Source organism: Brassica rapa, chromosome A01, assembly GCF_000309985.2.
Source record: "Brassica rapa cultivar Chiifu-401-42 chromosome A01, CAAS_Brap_v3.01, whole genome shotgun sequence".
In the NCBI taxonomy this organism is placed as follows: Eukaryota; Viridiplantae; Streptophyta; class Magnoliopsida; order Brassicales; family Brassicaceae; genus Brassica; species Brassica rapa.
The window spans coordinates 9,621,023-9,638,746 of NC_024795.2; the positions used below are offsets into that span (position 1 = coordinate 9,621,023).

Genomic DNA, 17,724 nt, shown 5'->3' on the forward strand with positions numbered 1-17,724 from the left:
CCATTGTGAAACCAAAGAAGAGAAATAGATCTTTTAGCTGGAGTCAGAAAAAAGACGAAAGTAGCCTCAAAAAACGAATTGAATCACAGAAAACTCGCGACGATAATTATCCTTTGTCCTGCAACTTGCACTTTCCTCTCTTCTTGCTTCACCTTATTTCTCTGTCCGCAGAAAACAAGAAGAACCGAACAAAGAGAAACATAGCCAAACCAAACCCATAGTCTTAAATCTAATGGGAAAGAAGTGTGATTTATGCGAAGGTGTTGCACGAATGTACTGCGAGTCAGATCAGGCGAGTCTCTGCTGGAACTGCGACGCCAAAGTTCACGGCGCTAACTTCCTCGTCGCGAAGCACACGCGGTGCCTTCTCTGCAGCGCCTGCCAGTCATCCACGCCGTGGAAAGCCACTGGCCTTCGTCTCGGCCCAACCTTCTCCGTCTGCGACTCATGCGTCGCTCTTAAATCCGCCGGCGGCGGCGGCGCAGGTGTCGGCACCGATCAAAGCCAGGAGGTGAATGAGAGTCAGCTCAGGCGCCGGGATGATGACGACGGTGATAGCGCCGAGTCTTACGACGATGGTGAGGACGAAGATGAAGATGAGGAGTACAGTGATGAAGATGAAGAGGAGGATGACGCTGACGACGAGGAAGCGGAGAATCAAGTCGTGCCGTGGTCTGCGGCGGCGGCGGCTCAACTTCCTCCGGTGATGAGTTCGTCATCTTCTAACGGCGGAGGTGGAGATCTGGCGGCGAAGAGGACGAGGGACTACTCCGATGTACGGATCTAACATTTACATTCTTTCCTTTTGGATTATATTTTAACAGAAAATTTATGTTTTTAATTTATGATTTCGTTTTTTTTATTTAATGCAGGAGGAGATCGGATGTTCATCAGCTCAAGAGTCAAACTTTGCTCCTCCGTTGAAGCGACCGTCAAGAGATGAACTCGCGTTTAAATCAACGGCTGAGATTAACTCTCTAGTCAGATTAGAAGGAGAGAGAGTGTTGGAACGGCGCCGTTGATTCGTCTCCTTCATCGTCGGCTTCTCTCATCTCTGCGATGAGAAGAGGTCTCTCAGCCGTTGATTCTCCATCTTTTTCTTTGGTAAAATCACTACCGTCCATTTCTTAAATTCTAACAGTACTTGTTATAGTGAGGAAGTTGCGTCTTGTTTGTCGTACAAATTCAGTTTTAAACATTTGTATTTGATCTATTAATGCCATTTATATCGTTGATTTTTTTTTTTGTCTTTGTAACTGATTTGGATTTGCATGTTTATTAGATTTGAAATTTTATATTTTAGTTATAAGTTTTTGGCTCTATTAAATTAGATGATACTATGGTTCAGACTTCAGAGGAATGATGGAGACTGGTGACAAATGGACATATATGTGATTGTGGTTTGCTTTGTAATGTCGACCACTCAAAAATAAAACTGTAGGGACTACATAAAAGAAATTATATGAATTTAAGATTTTTTTAGAAGTCTTATGGGTCCTGAATTCGCCGAGAACATTGAACCTGTCATATCTGTCGAAGTCTGCAAACTGTTTTCAATGGTCCTTTGAAGATAATGCCATTCCCATGTTTGCTTACCTCCTACCTTGAGTTGAGATTATCTCGCCACATGATCTCATCTTTGTATGTTACAGTACTTTGGATAAATAGTCTTTTTGAGAAAATTGGATAAATAGTTTACGCCTTCCTTTCTTATGCTTTGGTTGTATATAGGAAAAATACTCGGATCCTTCCAAAACACGTTTTTAACTTTGTTTAAGCAAATTAAATTCTATGGTTAGTGAGAATGGTGTGGGGGTTGGACCGTTGCAGTGTCTTGTCAAATTATTTATTGGTTATATGATTATAGAAACATGTGGTTCTCATTTAACCTTTTGTCATAAATATTACAATTAGTTAGTGTCATTTCCAAACTATAGAATGATATTTTAGTTTATAAGGAGGTATTTTTAAATTCGTTCTTTTGTTTCTTATACGGTATATTCGAAACTTAACATATATAAAAAAAGTTTTTCTCTCGGCTCTATTCCCTTTCTAAAATCCGACACAGAGAAGAAAAAAAGCTTTAGGTTTGGTTCATCAGATCTTTTTCCAGTTTAGATGTTTTCCGTTCATCGGGCTTTGACTCTTGGGAAAAAAAGCTTCTCCAGTTCTTCTTTGCCGGCTTTTATTTCTGGGAGGCGTTTGTTTCGCTTTCTCCGGCTTACTCCGATTTCGTCCGATCAAAACCTTTTGTGTTTCTTTTACTCAATTGACTCTCGAATCTCGCAGTTGTGATTCGATTGATGTCGATTTGACTACCCTTGGTCCCAAGTAGTGAAAGAGGATGAGTTGGATGCGGTTCTTCGTTTATTGGTGGTTTCGTTAGCTCTAGAGGAGATCTCGAGATAGTCTCGATGTAGCTCTCCGTTGAAGAGTCCAGACGAAACATATGCGTAAAATGGTCTTAGACTCCGGCGTGTTCCAGTGAAACTACAGGTGGTTTCGTCTTCGTTGGCGATGTTTTCACGGTGATGTAACCAGGTGACGCGTGTCTATGGAAGGGGTGGGCTTCAACACGTCGACGTCTACACGCGTTTTCAAGACGTGTGGAATAGATTGGCGCCGATGGTTAATGGGTTGGACTTGACCCAATATTTCCTTTCTTTAGTTTGACCTTTTTGTTTGTAGTTGAATTCTCTTTGGGCTTAGTCCCTTAATAAAATAATAGATGGCAAAAAAAAAATATTCGAAACTTAACCGCATTATTTGACAAAAAGAAAAACAAAACATGCATTATAAATTGATATCAGAAAGTTGGGAAACTCGGTGGCTTTCACAATCAGAAGCAGATGACTATCGTCATTCGTCAAGCTTTAGTCCATAGTTTGCAAAAGTCAAACTGAGAGCCTAATGGACCGGTCTATGGTATACGTTGAGTTTGACAATTAGTTTAACCTTACACTAACTAAACACAACCTAACACTCGTTCAACCATAATGTAGGGAACACTTACACGACATCATTTGTTTATTTAAGCGATATAATTCAAAACTGAAACAGGAGACGAAACTTGTCTTTTGAATAATTTAGAACTGGATCAATTATATCAACACACGCCAGAGTAATCCCAAACAACTTTTTACCCGGGGTAGACCAGTATAAATAACTTGGTTAAGTTTGAAAAAAGAAGCTATATAGCAGATGATCGTCGATCTTTTGGTGATAGATATCACAGCAATTGAAGATGAAAATCATAATCCTAAAAGGATTTTTTTTTTTTTAATGTTAGTAGCAATTTCATTGTTTTAATGCGAAAATCATACATACGAGTCAATAATATATAAAAAAAGACACTGAAGAAATAATAAATTCAGAGGAGATTCCAGGGACTTGATGATTGCAAAAGATAGCACAAAACACACAACACACACTCCTCTGCACAACTCTGCTTGAAACCCTTTGTTTCCATCCAACCTGCGAATTTCAAAATAATCAGACCCCAAAAAAGGAGAGAAATGATCGATAGAGACTACTCCTCACAAGGTCGTTTCATAGTCAAAAAGGTAGCGTTCATATTTACCTTGCAAGAGGGTGAATCCAATGAGATACTAAGGCGCATTACTCATCTGTAAAAGAAAGATGAACTAATTGTTATCTCTTTAAATAGTCAAATCACATGCAGCGATGATATTGAACAGGCAACTTGTGACAACCGATGATGAAGTAGTTAAGCTTAATGTCAGTTTTCCTTCTACAACTGTAAACTTGAAAGAGCTCAAAATAGATTCTAAAGAGCACACACACATGTGGAATCACTGGATCAATCAAGCAACGACCATCAATAATTTTTTTTTTAAATCTAGGCTTTCTCAATCTCATACCTGTTTCGCACCACTCTGCCTACAGATATGATGTGTATAACCAGAGAGAAGACTGTCTAGTTAATAACAAGTAAACGACCAACTAGATTTATGCAAACAGACAGAAGTGTGTGTATGCTTTCTAAATAACTTTTTTTTTTCTACCCCTGGACAACTTTTCAGAAACTAAAAGTAAAACGACCCTGATTTTTACATTTCAGATTACAGGTAAAACAATGTACAACATTCCGGTAGATGCATGTTTCACTAATTAAAGCTGGGGAGCTCATAATTTTCTTTTCTTCACATCTTTATCAAGTCAAGAATTGCGATACTTAGCTTAGAGTCAAGTGAACACCCAAAAGGAAAAAAAAAAAACATCCTTGGTGGGCCAAAAGCAATTAACTTTTAAACTAGGAGATTTAAGAATATTCGAATAAAAAAAACACAATATGCGTTAAGCAAAGAAGGGTAAACACCAAAGGGAGGACCAGGAGATAAAGAAGTGTATAATAATCATAAAGTGAGAAAAATTGTTGAAGCTTATACACCACTTGCAGTGCAAATGTGCAATGCTACCTAAACCTAAAGATAATCATCAAAGCGGCTAAGAAAACTCTACACAGCAAAACGGGAAAACAACTACCATTTACCCATTTTTCGATACGAAGGCAGAAAGTTAGATAACAGAGTTCATTCGTAAAAGAAACAACTTCAACAAGATGACACAGAGTGGAACATAACATCACTTTTAACTCTAATTTCTACAATGTAAATTTCTAGAAAGATGTAAGCTTTTCACGTTCCTATCTATGCCAAATATCTCTCAAACGCCTAAAAGCTAACCATAATGCAAAGTCAACGGGAAAAGAATATACCTTTGACGTGTTCATGATGAGCGGAAGCAGCAGCAATCTTAGCCTCATGAGCTTCATCATCCTCGCCATCATCATCCCTCCCGGCCTTCACAGTGACAATAGCTTCCCTCGTACCTCCACCCTCCTCCCCAGGAGCAGCAGGACCGTCACGATCATCAGGATACCTCACGACAACAACAGGACAAACACAGTGGTGAACACAATAATCACTAACAGAGCCAAGCTTCCCATCGCTCCCTCTCTTCTTCTCAGCTCCAAACCCTCTGCTCCCCATGATCACCGCGCTGAGATTCAGCCTCTCGATCTCCAAACACAGCCTCTCCCTCATGTCGTGGTCCTTCACTATCTGGATCTTGTGAGGGAACCCCGCCTCCTTCAGGGGCCTCGCGAGATCGGCGACCTTCGAGGACGTGAAGGCGTCGAAATCCTCCTGGGAGGGGTGGTTTGGAGGAGGAGGGGACTGGGGGGGGAGAGGGCCCCAGTCGGCGCCGAAGAGGACGGAGGTGGGGGAGACGTGGAGGATGACGACGGCGTCGCCGGGGCGGATGTAGTGATCGACGGCCCAGCGGACGGCGAAGGCGCTTTCTTCGGAGAGGTCAACGGCGACTCCGATTTTACGGCGGGCTCCGGCGGTGGGGGTGGGGGTGGCGGCGGAGGGGGTGGAGGAGGAGTGGTTGTGGTGGGAGTGGCGAGGGGAGGAAGGGTGGTGGATCTTGATGTTGGGGAGGTGAGGGTAATCGGAATCTGGATTCATTGATTCTTCTCCTTTCTTCTTCTTGCTTTAAACAAATTATAGAAAGTTTTGATTTTTTCAATCGAAGAAGAAGAGAAGAGAACCGTGTAATATTAGTACCGTTTTAAGTTTAATTTAATTTAAGTTTAGATTTAATGTTCTTTAATGCTAATTTGTTGGATAATGGATATACTGAATTTTCAAAGAAGTTGATTTAATACGAGTAGGGAACGTGCCGAGCAGCTGCTGAGTGAGGAGGAAGTTCAGGGAATGCAGTTTCTATTTTGATGGGCCGTGATTTTTATATTAATGGCCCAATATAGCATGTTTTGGTGCAAAAGGTTTTACATTTGCGGACACATGCAATATGAAACCGTAGATTACTGCTGTTCCATGAGTTTAACTATTTGTAATTGTAATGCATGGTTGTTTACGAATAACTGTATTTCTCAATACACACACAAATCTACCAGACTACCATAAACAATGTTGATTACTTGTTTTTATATGTATATAATATTCAAGAACAAATTTACATGTAGTACATAACTATTTTACTCAACTGCACTGCAATTTTCCATAGGTTTTGCATATAACCTGCGATAGTTATTAGTTTAAGATATTATGAAAATCAAACCTTATCTAAAGTACAACAACGTTTAAATCTTTGATTAAAACCATCGGACCAAGGGCTTAAACTAGTTGTACTTTTGTATAGATGACCAAATAAACGTATATAAAGCAGACCAAATCCGAATTATATTTGGAGCTTTTTAAATTTAAACTACTATATATTTGTTTGAATAACAAACACTTTTACATTTTCTTGATCGGAAACAAAGCTGTACAACCTATATTTTATGCAAATATCATAGTGAAAAAACTATAGTGAAGAGCAATTTGATATGTTTATCTCATCAAATTAACAAGAATCAGATAATATAAGTACTTAAACCGAGGAGTAGGTGATAAATGAATCATGACATCATCATTGCCTAACTAAAGAAACACAAAATGGATCCAAGCCCCAAGAGATCTGAAACAGCTTAAGAGAGAGAGAGAAGTTTCATGACACAACTAAGGAAGAGATCACAGAACAAATGTCTGAGTGTTTAGGTTAAAATCTCATAATAAACAACCGAAAGGGTAATCAAAAAGCTGAATCATTCTTTGATTCACACTTCAGATGCATACACCAAAAAATCGGTTTGTTTTTTTTCCTTCTGTTTCATACTTTCTTCTACTTCATTATAACAAAAAGAAAAAAAGACGATTTGTTTAACATAGATAGAAAGAGAAAGAGCAAAAAATTAATAACATTTAAAGCTTCAAGGACAGATCGATAGTGGATGATGTAGTATTAGGACTGCAATCACCTACTGATGTAGCCACTGGAAACGAGTTTCCTTGGAAATCATCGTATTTCCCCGGGAAAAACTCGTACTCCTTCACACCTCTTGTTCCGTTCCTAGGGTTTAAGCTACCAAACTCCTCCATTGCTCCCTAAACCCACCATTAAATTAATAATAATAATACACCAAATAAGATCAACAATCATATCTAACATACACATATTTATATAAATATGTACAAAATGGACTTATTACCGTGAGATTTGTCGCCTCGTTGAAGTACGGATTCATGGAAGCAGAAACTGGAGCTGATCTGGCGATTCGTTGATCATAAAAGAAGCCTTGGCTCCTCTGATCATCGTAGCCGTTCATTGGAGGAGGAGGAGGAGGAATCATCATTGTGTATTTCGAAAACCCACCACCGTTGGATCTCACCACATTTTGATCTCCGTCCAAACGTTTCTTCTACACATAATAAATCAAAACCCTTGAAAATGTCAAAACCATTTTATAAATCAACGTATTAATCTTTTAGATAAAAAAGATCAAACCTTGAAGCACGTGTCACAGTGATTATTGGAGGCGTTATACATTTGAGGATTTGGGATTGAAGAGAGCTCATGAGTAGATGTCTCAACAAAACCCCAAGGAGAACAAACCGGGTCGATCACGATCTGACCCGACCCGGCTCCTCCCCCGCAAAGGAACCTGCTTCGAGTATACCCTCCGAGAGACGTGTTGGTGGGCCCACCACCGTAGCTTGGAAAGCCTTGCAGCACAACACCCCGGTCGGGTAAGACCGGTAATAAACGGTTGGCGTTAGGGCTCGCAGCTGACGTGTCTCCTTCTCCTCCGGCGACGACAGTTTTCTTCTTCTCTTCCTCAGCTATGACTCGCTCGAGCTTAGCCACACCCATTCCTCTCAGCGTCGGCTTCTTCTGGTTTTGCTGACCTGTCTTCGATCCAGGTTTCCGACCACGGCTCTTCTTCGGCGGCTCTGTCCGGATCTCGCCGTTGACAAGCTGGTAAGTGTTTCTGAGAAGCTCGTTTGGGTTTCTGACGGAGTTTTGGTCTGTTGACATGAAGGAGAGAGAAGAGTTTTGGTCTGTTGACATGAAGGAGAGAGAAGTCGCCATTGATGATGATCACTGAGAGAGAGCTTTCTTGTTAGAGAGAGAAGTGAAGAGAGAAAAGGCAAATAGGTTTAAGTGTGTGTATCTTGTTTCTGCTCTCTCTTTTAATGTGTCTTGTGTATATATCTTTTTTGGGTTCATAATATACTTAAAGCAAGCAAAGTACTTACCTTTGTTTTTTGTTTTTCTGTTATTTCCAGGTACTATATGAGGATAATTAAAACGTATCTTTTTTTACCTTTTAACTTCTTATTCTTACCCCCTATACTAGATTAAAGCCCTTTTAAATTCAAAAAAAGATAAGTAGAAGCTTTTCTTTAGTTACTTTCTTACTTTTATAGTTAACCAGATATAATTATTCGTTTTGCCCTTGTATACATTTCTAACTTACGTGTGTAAACTAATGTTACATGTGTCCGTAAATGGGTTTAATGCAATCACTAATCCACTATCTATAACTAGAGTATTATGTTAGTATTTGACTTTAATCAATGGAATGGAATAAGTGATTTAAATATGAGAGAGTTCGTAACTGAAACTTACCGTATGTTATAGCACGAATGCATGATTGATTGATGCTGAGCATGCATTGGATTGAGAAGGGAAAATTCAACAAAATAGTATGGTAATTTGACTTTGTTTCGCATCTACCCCCATTAAACGGTGCATCCCTCTTTCAATAATCCTCATTCCTCACTTCTTTATTTATTAACCTACCTTTTTTAGAATTGTAATACACTAACTACGTTCAGAGCTTATATACACTAATATAGTGTGCAAATGATAGCAATTTTTCCGCTGGATCCTAATTCTTGTATCCACCATTTTACAATGAGAATCATCAATTTGTGTAATATATAATGATAAACTAGTGAATTTTAGGAATTCAAATGCTTGATAAAAAGAAAGAAGGACGTTTTAATATTTTTGAAAGGCAGCGTATCAGAGATTGATGCAAGACTTTAGTCGTGACATGTGAACCACGCTCCAATAGAAACAGAGCGTATTCTACACGAATATAATATAAAACCCGCGGAGAAGGCAACAGGTGTCGAGACATGAGACCATTCGCCGATTGTAGCGAGCAATGTCTGAAACAACGTGATTTTACTCAGCTCATATCATCCAAAATAAGCAAGTCGAGTTACAGTTGCAGTTATATATTTATTTTTATATTATCATTTCATTTAGACCATATAATTATTAAGAGTAAGCTTATAAATTAATCTACGGTGACGGACATCTTTAGCTATAATATAAACGTATTATATGTGATAAGATTTACTAATCTTTTCATTACAAGAAGAAAATTTGAAAATGTTTATATGGAACAAGATGTGTATTTTCCGTTCAAAAAAAAAAAAACAAGATGTGTATTTATTCATTACCTTGATATTGGATTTTACATTTTTTTGGTTTGTATGCATTTTTAATGAAAATAAAATTTATTCAATCAAAACGTGTGGTTCATCTAGTGCATATGTTATTGTATGCTTAAAGAATCCAAAAATTGAACTTAGTAAACAATGAAAGAATTAAGCGTGAGCTTCAAGTTAAAGAAGTGTCTATACGATATTTAAAGTTTGTATGCATTTTAAAATTGGACTATATGATAGTTATTGCTACACATGAGATGAGAAGATAGATCAATAAAGCAAAAGGAATTGTAAGTGACGTGAAATACGAGAAGGGGTCGGGATAGGTAGTAGAGTAGAAATGATGGCTGCATCATATAAGGAAACATTTTAAAGCTGCCTCCAGGTTAATTTTTGCTCCAGCCCAACACCTACAATTAGAAAGTTTTAATTATTTCAAAATATTTTGTTTTATTGACTATATATTTCCTATATTAATCTTAAGGGAACCCTCTGAAATCACTGTCCATCACATGATGTTATTACAAATATAAGCCTAGATTTTTGAAGAAGACCACTAGGCAAATTATGCAAGAGTGTTGTCATGCAAACGTTTTTTGAGCTCAGAATGATTTTGTTACAACTCAATAAGATATCATGAAAAGTAAAATGTGGAATAATATCAATTGGAAAAAAATCAAAACCGCGTGACCAACCCAACATATCTACAATGTTCCTAGAAGCATAGAATGGGAGGCGAGATGAATCAGATGATAAACAACAAAGTATCCTTAACAGAGGAGAGAAGATATGCAGTTTAGCTTGACTTTCAAAGTGTGTTATATCATGTGCTTAATTAACAGCTGATCCTTGAGTTAGCAAAGATTATTAAATATTTATTTTAGTTTGAACCATCTACAAGTTTAATTGTTTGATAAGATTATATGGTAAATTCTGAGAGAGAAACCTGAATAGGACTAAAACGTAGCTCTGAAATTTTTAATTTAATATGGGAATGTAATCTAAATGATTTATTATTCCCATCTTTTAATATGTAACCGGAATAAATTTGGATGATTTACTGTAGATACCGCGTAGATTGTATTGCGGGCTAGGACAAGGGACTGTGCGAAGATGTTGTTGTAGGGCAAAGGACGAACGGGGGACCCCACATGTGCTTTCATGTTAAGTTACGGAGTGTGGTCCATGTAAGAAGGGGGACCATGTTTAGGGTCATTGGGCGGCTACTACTAGGGTTTTTTCGGCACGTGTGAGAGAGGTGAAGTGTGCGAAGGTTTGATTTATATTGCTGGGTTTAGGCAGGCATGGAAAGATTTTTGGGATCCGTGAAGCATATTGTGTCCTTTCTAAGAATGATTGGATCCTTCCTATCCTCTTCTTTACCAACTGATATTTTTAAATTCTACTGCTTCTATTTCTATCTAAGATAGAAACCAAGATAGCAAATTACACTTTGTCAATGAAAATGATATAAGATCAAATATGTTTTATAACCAATGTTTTAGATTACATTTCATATAGAGTATGTTGCTGCAACTCATAGCACGGTGATCAGATTTATATAATGAACATTGATAAACCTTACCAAAATGGTAAAATATTTTACTTCTATGTGAAAACATTCAGCCAAATATGTGACTAGTGGCAATACTTTGAATAAAAATATGTTTTTTTTAAAAACGTATAAAAAATATGGTATATACTTTTGTTTCTTATAGAGATCTCTATTTGAAAAAAAAAAAACTCTATTTGAGTCTTCACATATGTAATGATAACAATATACTATGCACATTGTGGGATAATGATAAAATGAAGTAAATGTAGGCAAGAGGGTACAAAAGGAAGCAGAGTAGGTGAATAAATGAGATGAATTTTGGGGCAGTGAGAATTATAGAGATAAGTAAAAAATGAAAAGAGAGCAACTGTTAGTTTTGGCTTTATACATGGTCTTCCTTATCTATCTATTTTCATACAAACTTGCAAACCCTTCCTTAAACCTCCCTTTGGACCACATCTCTATCTCTCATCTTCTTTTTTCATTTCTTCTTTTCTAAGAATTTAATTTCCAGATTTCTACTATCATTACTTTAGATCTCAATCTCCAACTGAGATTCTCTGCTTTCCCTCACTAGTACAGTTGTTGTAGACCTTATTCAGTTAAATTACAGCTTTGCCCTTGGAATAGTATCTAGATTCTTCAATTCTCAATATTCTCACCACATCTAATTATAACCTCTAAACTGGACATGAACCCGGGTAGTGCTCAATATTGGTTTGTTTGAATAGAAAAAAAATACTAAACCGATGGGTTTGATTGATATAACAAAAATTACCAGATTTGATTAAACCTACAAGTACAAAGACACATGCCAAAACAAGGACTAAGTAAAAAAAAAAAAAAAAAAAAAAAAAAAACTACAAGGGCTTTTTTTACCTGCTAAGCTAAAACTTGAAAGTAATATATTTAGAACGGAGGGACAGAATCAGAAACAATGTTAAAATCTGGACCGTCCAATAGACAGAGACAAATCTGAGCACCAGATATTCTGTGTCCAAGAGTAGAAAGCTTTTAAAAAGGGTTTGTGACTTGGTCTTGTGAGAGAAATTAAAAAACCATATTGAAGCTAAATAATTATAACGGAAGCTATTGTCCCTTTCACTTGTTAGTTGTCTCGTTCTTCAACAAGACACTGCAAGTATAACAGGCTGAAAGTACAATACAATTTTCGTATTTGCAAATGTGACCCTATAATCTGCCATGTATTGCCCTTTCTTTCTTAATCTACATTAATGGTTTTTCTTGAGAAGGCTACACTCTTTGGAAGTATGAAGGAAGCACATAGCATCCATTTTCCAGGAGCCACGAGTCTTACCTTCCGCATTTTGACGTCCACGGCCACCTCTGATAGAACAATCCGTATCCGCTGCAAAAATTCAAAACCACATTGTGCAGATTAGACATTAAATCAATAGTTAGATAAATGGTTTTAAATTTGATTAGATAGATAGCGTTTTGGAGGTTTATTTCATTGGTTAAGACCTCGTGGAAGTCGAACTCTGGATCAGCAGCCTTGGAGAATCCATAGACATGGATGGTTGGGAAAGATAAGCCTTCATCTCTATACCTGTCGTTGTATACTCCTCGAAATGCATCTGCGTAATTAAAGGAGTTAAGAGGTGACTGTGAGCAAGAAAAAAGAAGCTGATAGTTGAAACTTATTCAAACCTAGAGATTCGGCAGCATCTTTGGGTAGATTCATGACTACTTGGGTGACTTTTTGACCCTTATCACTTGAAAACATAGCCTTTATGAATCTTCTTCCGTCCATGTTAAAGACCTAGACAAAGATAGAAGATTCAGACTTGTATAACTGGTTCAGAAAAGTATGAAACAAAGTGCTTGGAGTTTGTATTAACCTCGATTCTCTTCTCGAGCTTATTAACAACACTGTTTTGCTCCATGAATTCTACTGCATGAGGGTTCAGGTCATTGGCGTATACACGTTTTACTATTCTTGCTGCAGCAAGTGCGATTGGACCCACTCCAGCGAAAACATCACCTGTTCAGTAACAACATAGTAATTTGAAATCAAACACAGCAACACCAAGACAGACAAAAGAACTGCAAACTAGCAACACCGATAAGACAATTGATGCAACTACTTATGCTTCTTATGCAACATATAGCAGCAAGATTCAAGACCAACAATTAGGATATTTGCCAGAAACTAGAGGAACAATGTTGAGTGTGGTCCTAAATCATAAGTGGAGAGTTCTATAGAGAGCAATAGCAATATTTTTCATGGTGTACCCTTAAAGTTAGATAAGTAGCAAACATACAGACAACGTCATTTTGGTCGAAGCCAAGGAGAAGCCTCTGTCTCTCTGTCCCAAGTTTCGAATTCCAGTATCTAGCACACAGAAAAAATATATAAAAAGAGTTGTCAAGTTATGAACACATACTTTCCAGTCATCACTCGAAAGACAAAATATATTTTGGTATTAAGAGAGATTCATTAATGAGGAAGAAGATACATACACTCTAGCTAAATCAACATGAAAGCGCAGTCCATTTTCAACAACCATGGTCACCAGGGAATGGTTTCCGGCTAAAACCTCTAGCTGCATTGTTCTGAAGTCATTGTGAATAGGATCAATCTTATTCACAACCGTTTGTATCTTTGGCTGATTCTTATCCAGAACTACCTGACAATAAATAGCAAAAAAAATACAACACAACTCACAAGATTTAAATTTCTGTAGCTGGGGATCTTTTTTTTTGTTTCAGACTTAAGCAATGTCCACTAATCACCTTAGCAATGAGCCTCTTGTAAGGTAGATGCTCATCTCTTAAGTTGAGATGCGCAATATGACCGACCATCTCAAATGCTGAAGGCACAATCATACCCTTTGGTAGCAAAGCTTCCAATACCTACACCAACACACACTCTAAACAAACCAACTCCATCTTCCAAATTCAGAAAGTCTCATCATTTACCTCATTCATTGGCCAATAGTCATAGAACAGAGTCAGTCTACATTTCACTAACTCGAAACTCAAGCTTGCATCGGTCTTTTTAGCTTCTTCGAACAGAACCTATCAAGCAGAAAGCCATATAGTTCTCTAAGATATTCCTCCACCAGAGATCTAACTTTAGAGAGGAGTTATCACCTTGATAGCCTCAGGCAAGTCTTGAACTTCCTCATCACCGGAATATCTCTCATCCAAAAGCAACAACCTTGTTGAACCTCTCCACCTTCCTCTACTCCCACCATAGCCTTCTCCTAATAACCCCTCGAAATCCTCATCCCCTCCTCTATCTTCCACAACTTCCACCACAGCAAACTCATTGCGGCTGCTTCCTCTGTTTACCTTCTCCTTCCCCTCAGCTCTCTCTGTCTTCCTCTTCCTCTTAGGTCTAGAGATCTTAGCCAAGTTTCTGAATTTGAGATACCCAGTTGAGTTAAAAGTCTTAGCGAGCTGATCTCTATGCAACACGGTACTCAATCTCTCCCCATCCCCTTCTGCTTTCCCTCTTATCCTCCGGTCAACAGAATCCACAACACTCTCTTCTTCTCCATCTTCTTCATCGCTCTCACGGCCTAATAGCTTCACCACGTCTTCGTCGATTTCATCTCCGGGAACCCTAGCAATGTTGCGTATCCTAGGCCAGTTAAGGAGATGGCCACGGAGACGATTCTCGAGCGCGAAACAGTCCTTCGCCGGGACTCGAACCGCGGAAACCTCGAAAATCCTAGTGAACTCGTCTTCGTCCAAGAGCTCACCTTTCTCTATTGGGTCTTCGAAATCTCCGATTTTGCGTCGATGGGCATCTCTCTCTCGACGGGTCGAAGCTAATCTAAGGTTGTTTAGCAAAGGCTTCTTCCCTTTCAGAAGAGACGGGCCGTACGGAACGGTGGAGAAGGCGCAGAGGATGAGGGTTTTAGGAGGTGTGGGATAGGGTTTAGGGATGAAACGAGCTGAGTAGGAAGATAAGACTGGGAAAGGAAGTGAATTTGCTCGGAAAAGAGATAGCTTTGACATCATCAGGTTTGGTTTGCTTTAGCTTTCGGCTGGATATGGAGTTTGGTGTTGTTGGGACAGTGAAGGTCTCATTTCCCGCGTTTGCGCATCAGAGATTCATCATCATCGGCAAGGAGAGATGATGATAGCAGCAGGGCTTTGAGCCCTTCTTGAGATTTATCGGTAAAACGTCGTCGTTTCAATGGTAAGATACCAAAAGAGAGTAGAATCTGACTGTCGCTTAAAACGTCGTCACACATTGTATGTTAGTATTTTATTCGTTGGGTTATGTAACACTCTCACATTCAAATGGTGCATACAACATCTCTCAGGACTGGCTTTTCTGTAAACAGAATGACAAAACTATCAATTATAAAAGGCTCAACTCAAAACGTCCAAATAGCCGAATATGACATGTGAGAGATTTATGAGTTTAAGGTCTGAACCCACTGCCGGTCTTGAGATTTTGAGGGTCTGTAGCTGTGTCTATGTAAAATCTTTTTTTTTTTTTACAAATTTGGAGATTAAATTTTTTTATTTGGGAATTTATTGGTATGTAATTTTTTTCATAAAATTTGGAAACCTGTTGAAAATGTTTCACTTAACATGGTCCAGAGCCGGTGATGCCCTGTCAGGAACTTCCATGGTTACAGAAATAACATCCAAATGATTAAGCATGAAGAATAATGGAAATCAAAAACACATATTAGTCCTAAACCCTGTAAAGAGTCACACATATATAACTGTACAAACAGTAATTCTTCACAAAGCGAAAAATATGAGCGACAAAAATACAAATCATTTTTAAAAGCAAAAGTTTTCAGATTGTAAGAGGGATAACTCAAATCTCATCAGGCAACTTAAAACTCTGAGTACCAAAGATATGAAGAGACGAGTTCTGAAGAAAGACAACGACACCACATTTGCTGCTGTTGAATCCATCCCAGAGCGTGAAATGAGCAGTCCCCGACACTGACTTCTTCGCTGTTACGTCTTTCACAGTGCACATCTTCTCCATCTTTCTTACAACGTAGTCATTCGACAACATTCTTCCTTCGTTCTCTCCTCTCTCACAGTCTGTCACTAGCCCCGTTTCATATAGCGCCACCATTATGTCTAGTCCGTCCCCGTCTACTTTCGTCCTCAAAGCTCCCGTTAGTGATACTTGCAGTGTCTCTGAGGTTGGTCTCTGGAAACTCGCCTGGCAAAAGAGAGAAATAAAAGACTATTTTGATCAATTATTACATGTGTAGAGAGAAAGACAGCAATAAAAATATATTGAGCCACATTGTTGTTAGCTTGTCTAACATGAACTCATTGACTTCAAAACAGTTTAGCTATGTAGCTAATATGACATACATCTACAAGAAGACAAGTTTGATCAAAAGTTTCTCATAGACGTTTAATTAGTCAAGAACCTAGGAACTTTATCTATCATCAAAACTCGGTTATTCTAATGGCATATAAGCTTACCTTTCATTCACAAACCTACCTTCTATGCTATATACTTATTAACTATCTTCAAGAAATTACCGTCTGTTTACTAAGACAAAAGATTATTGCCCTGTATCTAAAAGCAACTCTTTGATTAAGAAACCAAATAATTTCTAAGACACATATTATTCTAACACAGATTCACGGCGTGCAAGAAAATGCTATGTTAGAAGAAAAAAATTATATGTAAAGAGCCAATCAAAGTAACTTATTATGCAAGTTTCACATGGAGAGGCTTTCAACATTCATAACTTTGTTTCAGTGTATTGACCACCAATCACCTTGATATCACATAAACCTGAGTTCTAATCAAATCATAACCCCAATTCCTCCTAGTCCTCATAACGAATCTGCTAATAAACCTATATTTGTGAATCTCTGCCACCACATTCACCAGCAGCCAAAGAGTGTTTCACATCAAAATCATCACTAAATTCAAAACATCAGAAGAATATTATTAACTCACCTTGAAGGCAGGAGAAGCAAACCTAGGAGCTTCCGAGATAGATTTGAGCAGCGTCTCTTCCTCGTTTTCGTTCAACTGAGATCTTCCTTGGACTACAAGCTGCGGAGTGAACATCGTGTCAAGATTCAACGCCTCCACGTACGCCTTCTGCCTCACCGTCCACTGGCTCGACCCGTACGGATCCTTCCAACCCTTGTAGTCCCAGTAATCAACGTGGAAGACAAGAACCATCGCCGGAGATCCAGAACCACTACCGTCTTCTCCTCCACGGATCTGAGCGTCGAAATCACCTCGGCCGAGACGGGACATCAGCATCTCCGCCGCTGGCGACGTTTTGCATCCCTGCGACGAGAAAAGCTGGACGAGAACGGGTCCGTCGCCGGCAGGAACGTCAGCGGAGACGGCGGCGGAGTTGTTACCGGAGACAGGTTTAGTCGTGGAGGATGAGGGTTTCTTGCCGCGAAAACAGGCGAAAAGACGGCGCGACATCGGAGGAAACTGCCCGTCTCTTCGCCTCCCAAAGATATATTTAGAAAGAAGGAAAAGCGGAGAAAGAAAACGAAACAGAGAATCAAGAAGATGTTTTTTTTTCCCGAGAAATTGTGAGATTGTCAGCGAATTGAGAATCTTGAGGAGGAAGAAAAAAAAGGCTAACACGTCGAGAGGTAAAGAGAGAAAGGCGGCAAAGTCTCCTTTACTAAAGTTATTTATTTTATTTATATAATTTTAGATTAAAGATTTGGTTATTATTTATATAATTTTAGATCAAGATTTGGTGGCGAAAGCTGTAATGTTCCTATTAGTTAAATCAAAGTAATGTTTGGCAAATTAAAAAGAAAAGGTAATGTTTGACAAATATTTTAGGAAAGTTTCTTTATATAGGCTTTGGAATTGGTATGAGGGAAGAA

At 38.5% G+C, this 17,724-nt stretch overlaps 5 protein-coding genes across 6 annotated transcripts; 1 reads left to right on the top strand and 4 right to left on the bottom strand.

Annotated features, from left to right (window-relative positions):
* LOC103867022 (zinc finger protein HD1) lies at positions 1-1,306 on the top strand. The gene is made up of 2 exons (XM_009145051.3): positions 1-775; positions 873-1,306. The coding sequence occupies exons 1-2, from the start codon at positions 233-235 to the stop codon at positions 1,020-1,022; spliced, it is 693 nt and encodes a 230-aa protein (XP_009143299.1). The 5' UTR covers positions 1-232; the 3' UTR covers positions 1,023-1,306.
* A 1,932-nt stretch (positions 1,307-3,238) lies between these two features.
* LOC103867033 (universal stress protein PHOS34) lies at positions 3,239-5,651 on the bottom strand. Its single transcript, XM_009145062.3, has 3 exons — positions 4,739-5,651; positions 3,581-3,626; positions 3,239-3,474 (listed from the first exon to the last, which is right to left on the bottom strand). Exons 1-2 carry the CDS (start codon positions 5,490-5,492, stop codon positions 3,619-3,621), a joined length of 762 nt encoding a protein of 253 aa, XP_009143310.3. The 5' UTR covers positions 5,493-5,651; the 3' UTR covers positions 3,239-3,474; positions 3,581-3,618.
* A 789-nt stretch (positions 5,652-6,440) lies between these two features.
* LOC103867043 (protein SPOROCYTELESS) lies at positions 6,441-9,240 on the bottom strand. The gene is made up of 3 exons (XM_009145072.3): positions 7,375-9,240; positions 7,079-7,288; positions 6,441-6,974 (listed from the first exon to the last, which is right to left on the bottom strand). The coding sequence occupies exons 1-3, from the start codon at positions 7,957-7,959 to the stop codon at positions 6,792-6,794; spliced, it is 978 nt and encodes a 325-aa protein (XP_009143320.1). The 5' UTR covers positions 7,960-9,240; the 3' UTR covers positions 6,441-6,791.
* Positions 9,241-11,935: 2,695 nt separating this feature from the next.
* On the bottom strand, positions 11,936-15,271 carry LOC103867054 (tRNA (guanine(37)-N1)-methyltransferase 2). 2 transcript variants are annotated; one of them, XM_009145084.3, is made up of 9 exons: positions 14,005-15,271; positions 13,831-13,929; positions 13,645-13,764; positions 13,372-13,538; positions 13,173-13,243; positions 12,750-12,892; positions 12,559-12,670; positions 12,373-12,485; positions 11,936-12,256 (listed from the first exon to the last, which is right to left on the bottom strand). In XM_009145084.3, exons 1-9 carry the CDS (start codon positions 14,878-14,880, stop codon positions 12,110-12,112), a joined length of 1,848 nt encoding a protein of 615 aa, XP_009143332.1. In that variant the 5' UTR covers positions 14,881-15,271; the 3' UTR covers positions 11,936-12,109. The 2 variants fall into 2 exon arrangements, 1 of the variants encoding a protein (XP_009143332.1); XR_004452044.1 differs by lacking the exon at positions 11,936-12,256 and having other exon boundaries at positions 13,144-13,243.
* A 252-nt stretch (positions 15,272-15,523) lies between these two features.
* LOC103867063 lies at positions 15,524-17,547 on the bottom strand. Its single transcript, XM_009145096.3, has 2 exons — positions 16,817-17,547; positions 15,524-16,057 (listed from the first exon to the last, which is right to left on the bottom strand). The coding sequence occupies exons 1-2, from the start codon at positions 17,303-17,305 to the stop codon at positions 15,698-15,700; spliced, it is 849 nt and encodes a 282-aa protein (XP_009143344.1). The 5' UTR covers positions 17,306-17,547; the 3' UTR covers positions 15,524-15,697.
* Between the last annotated feature and the right edge of the window lie 177 nt (positions 17,548-17,724).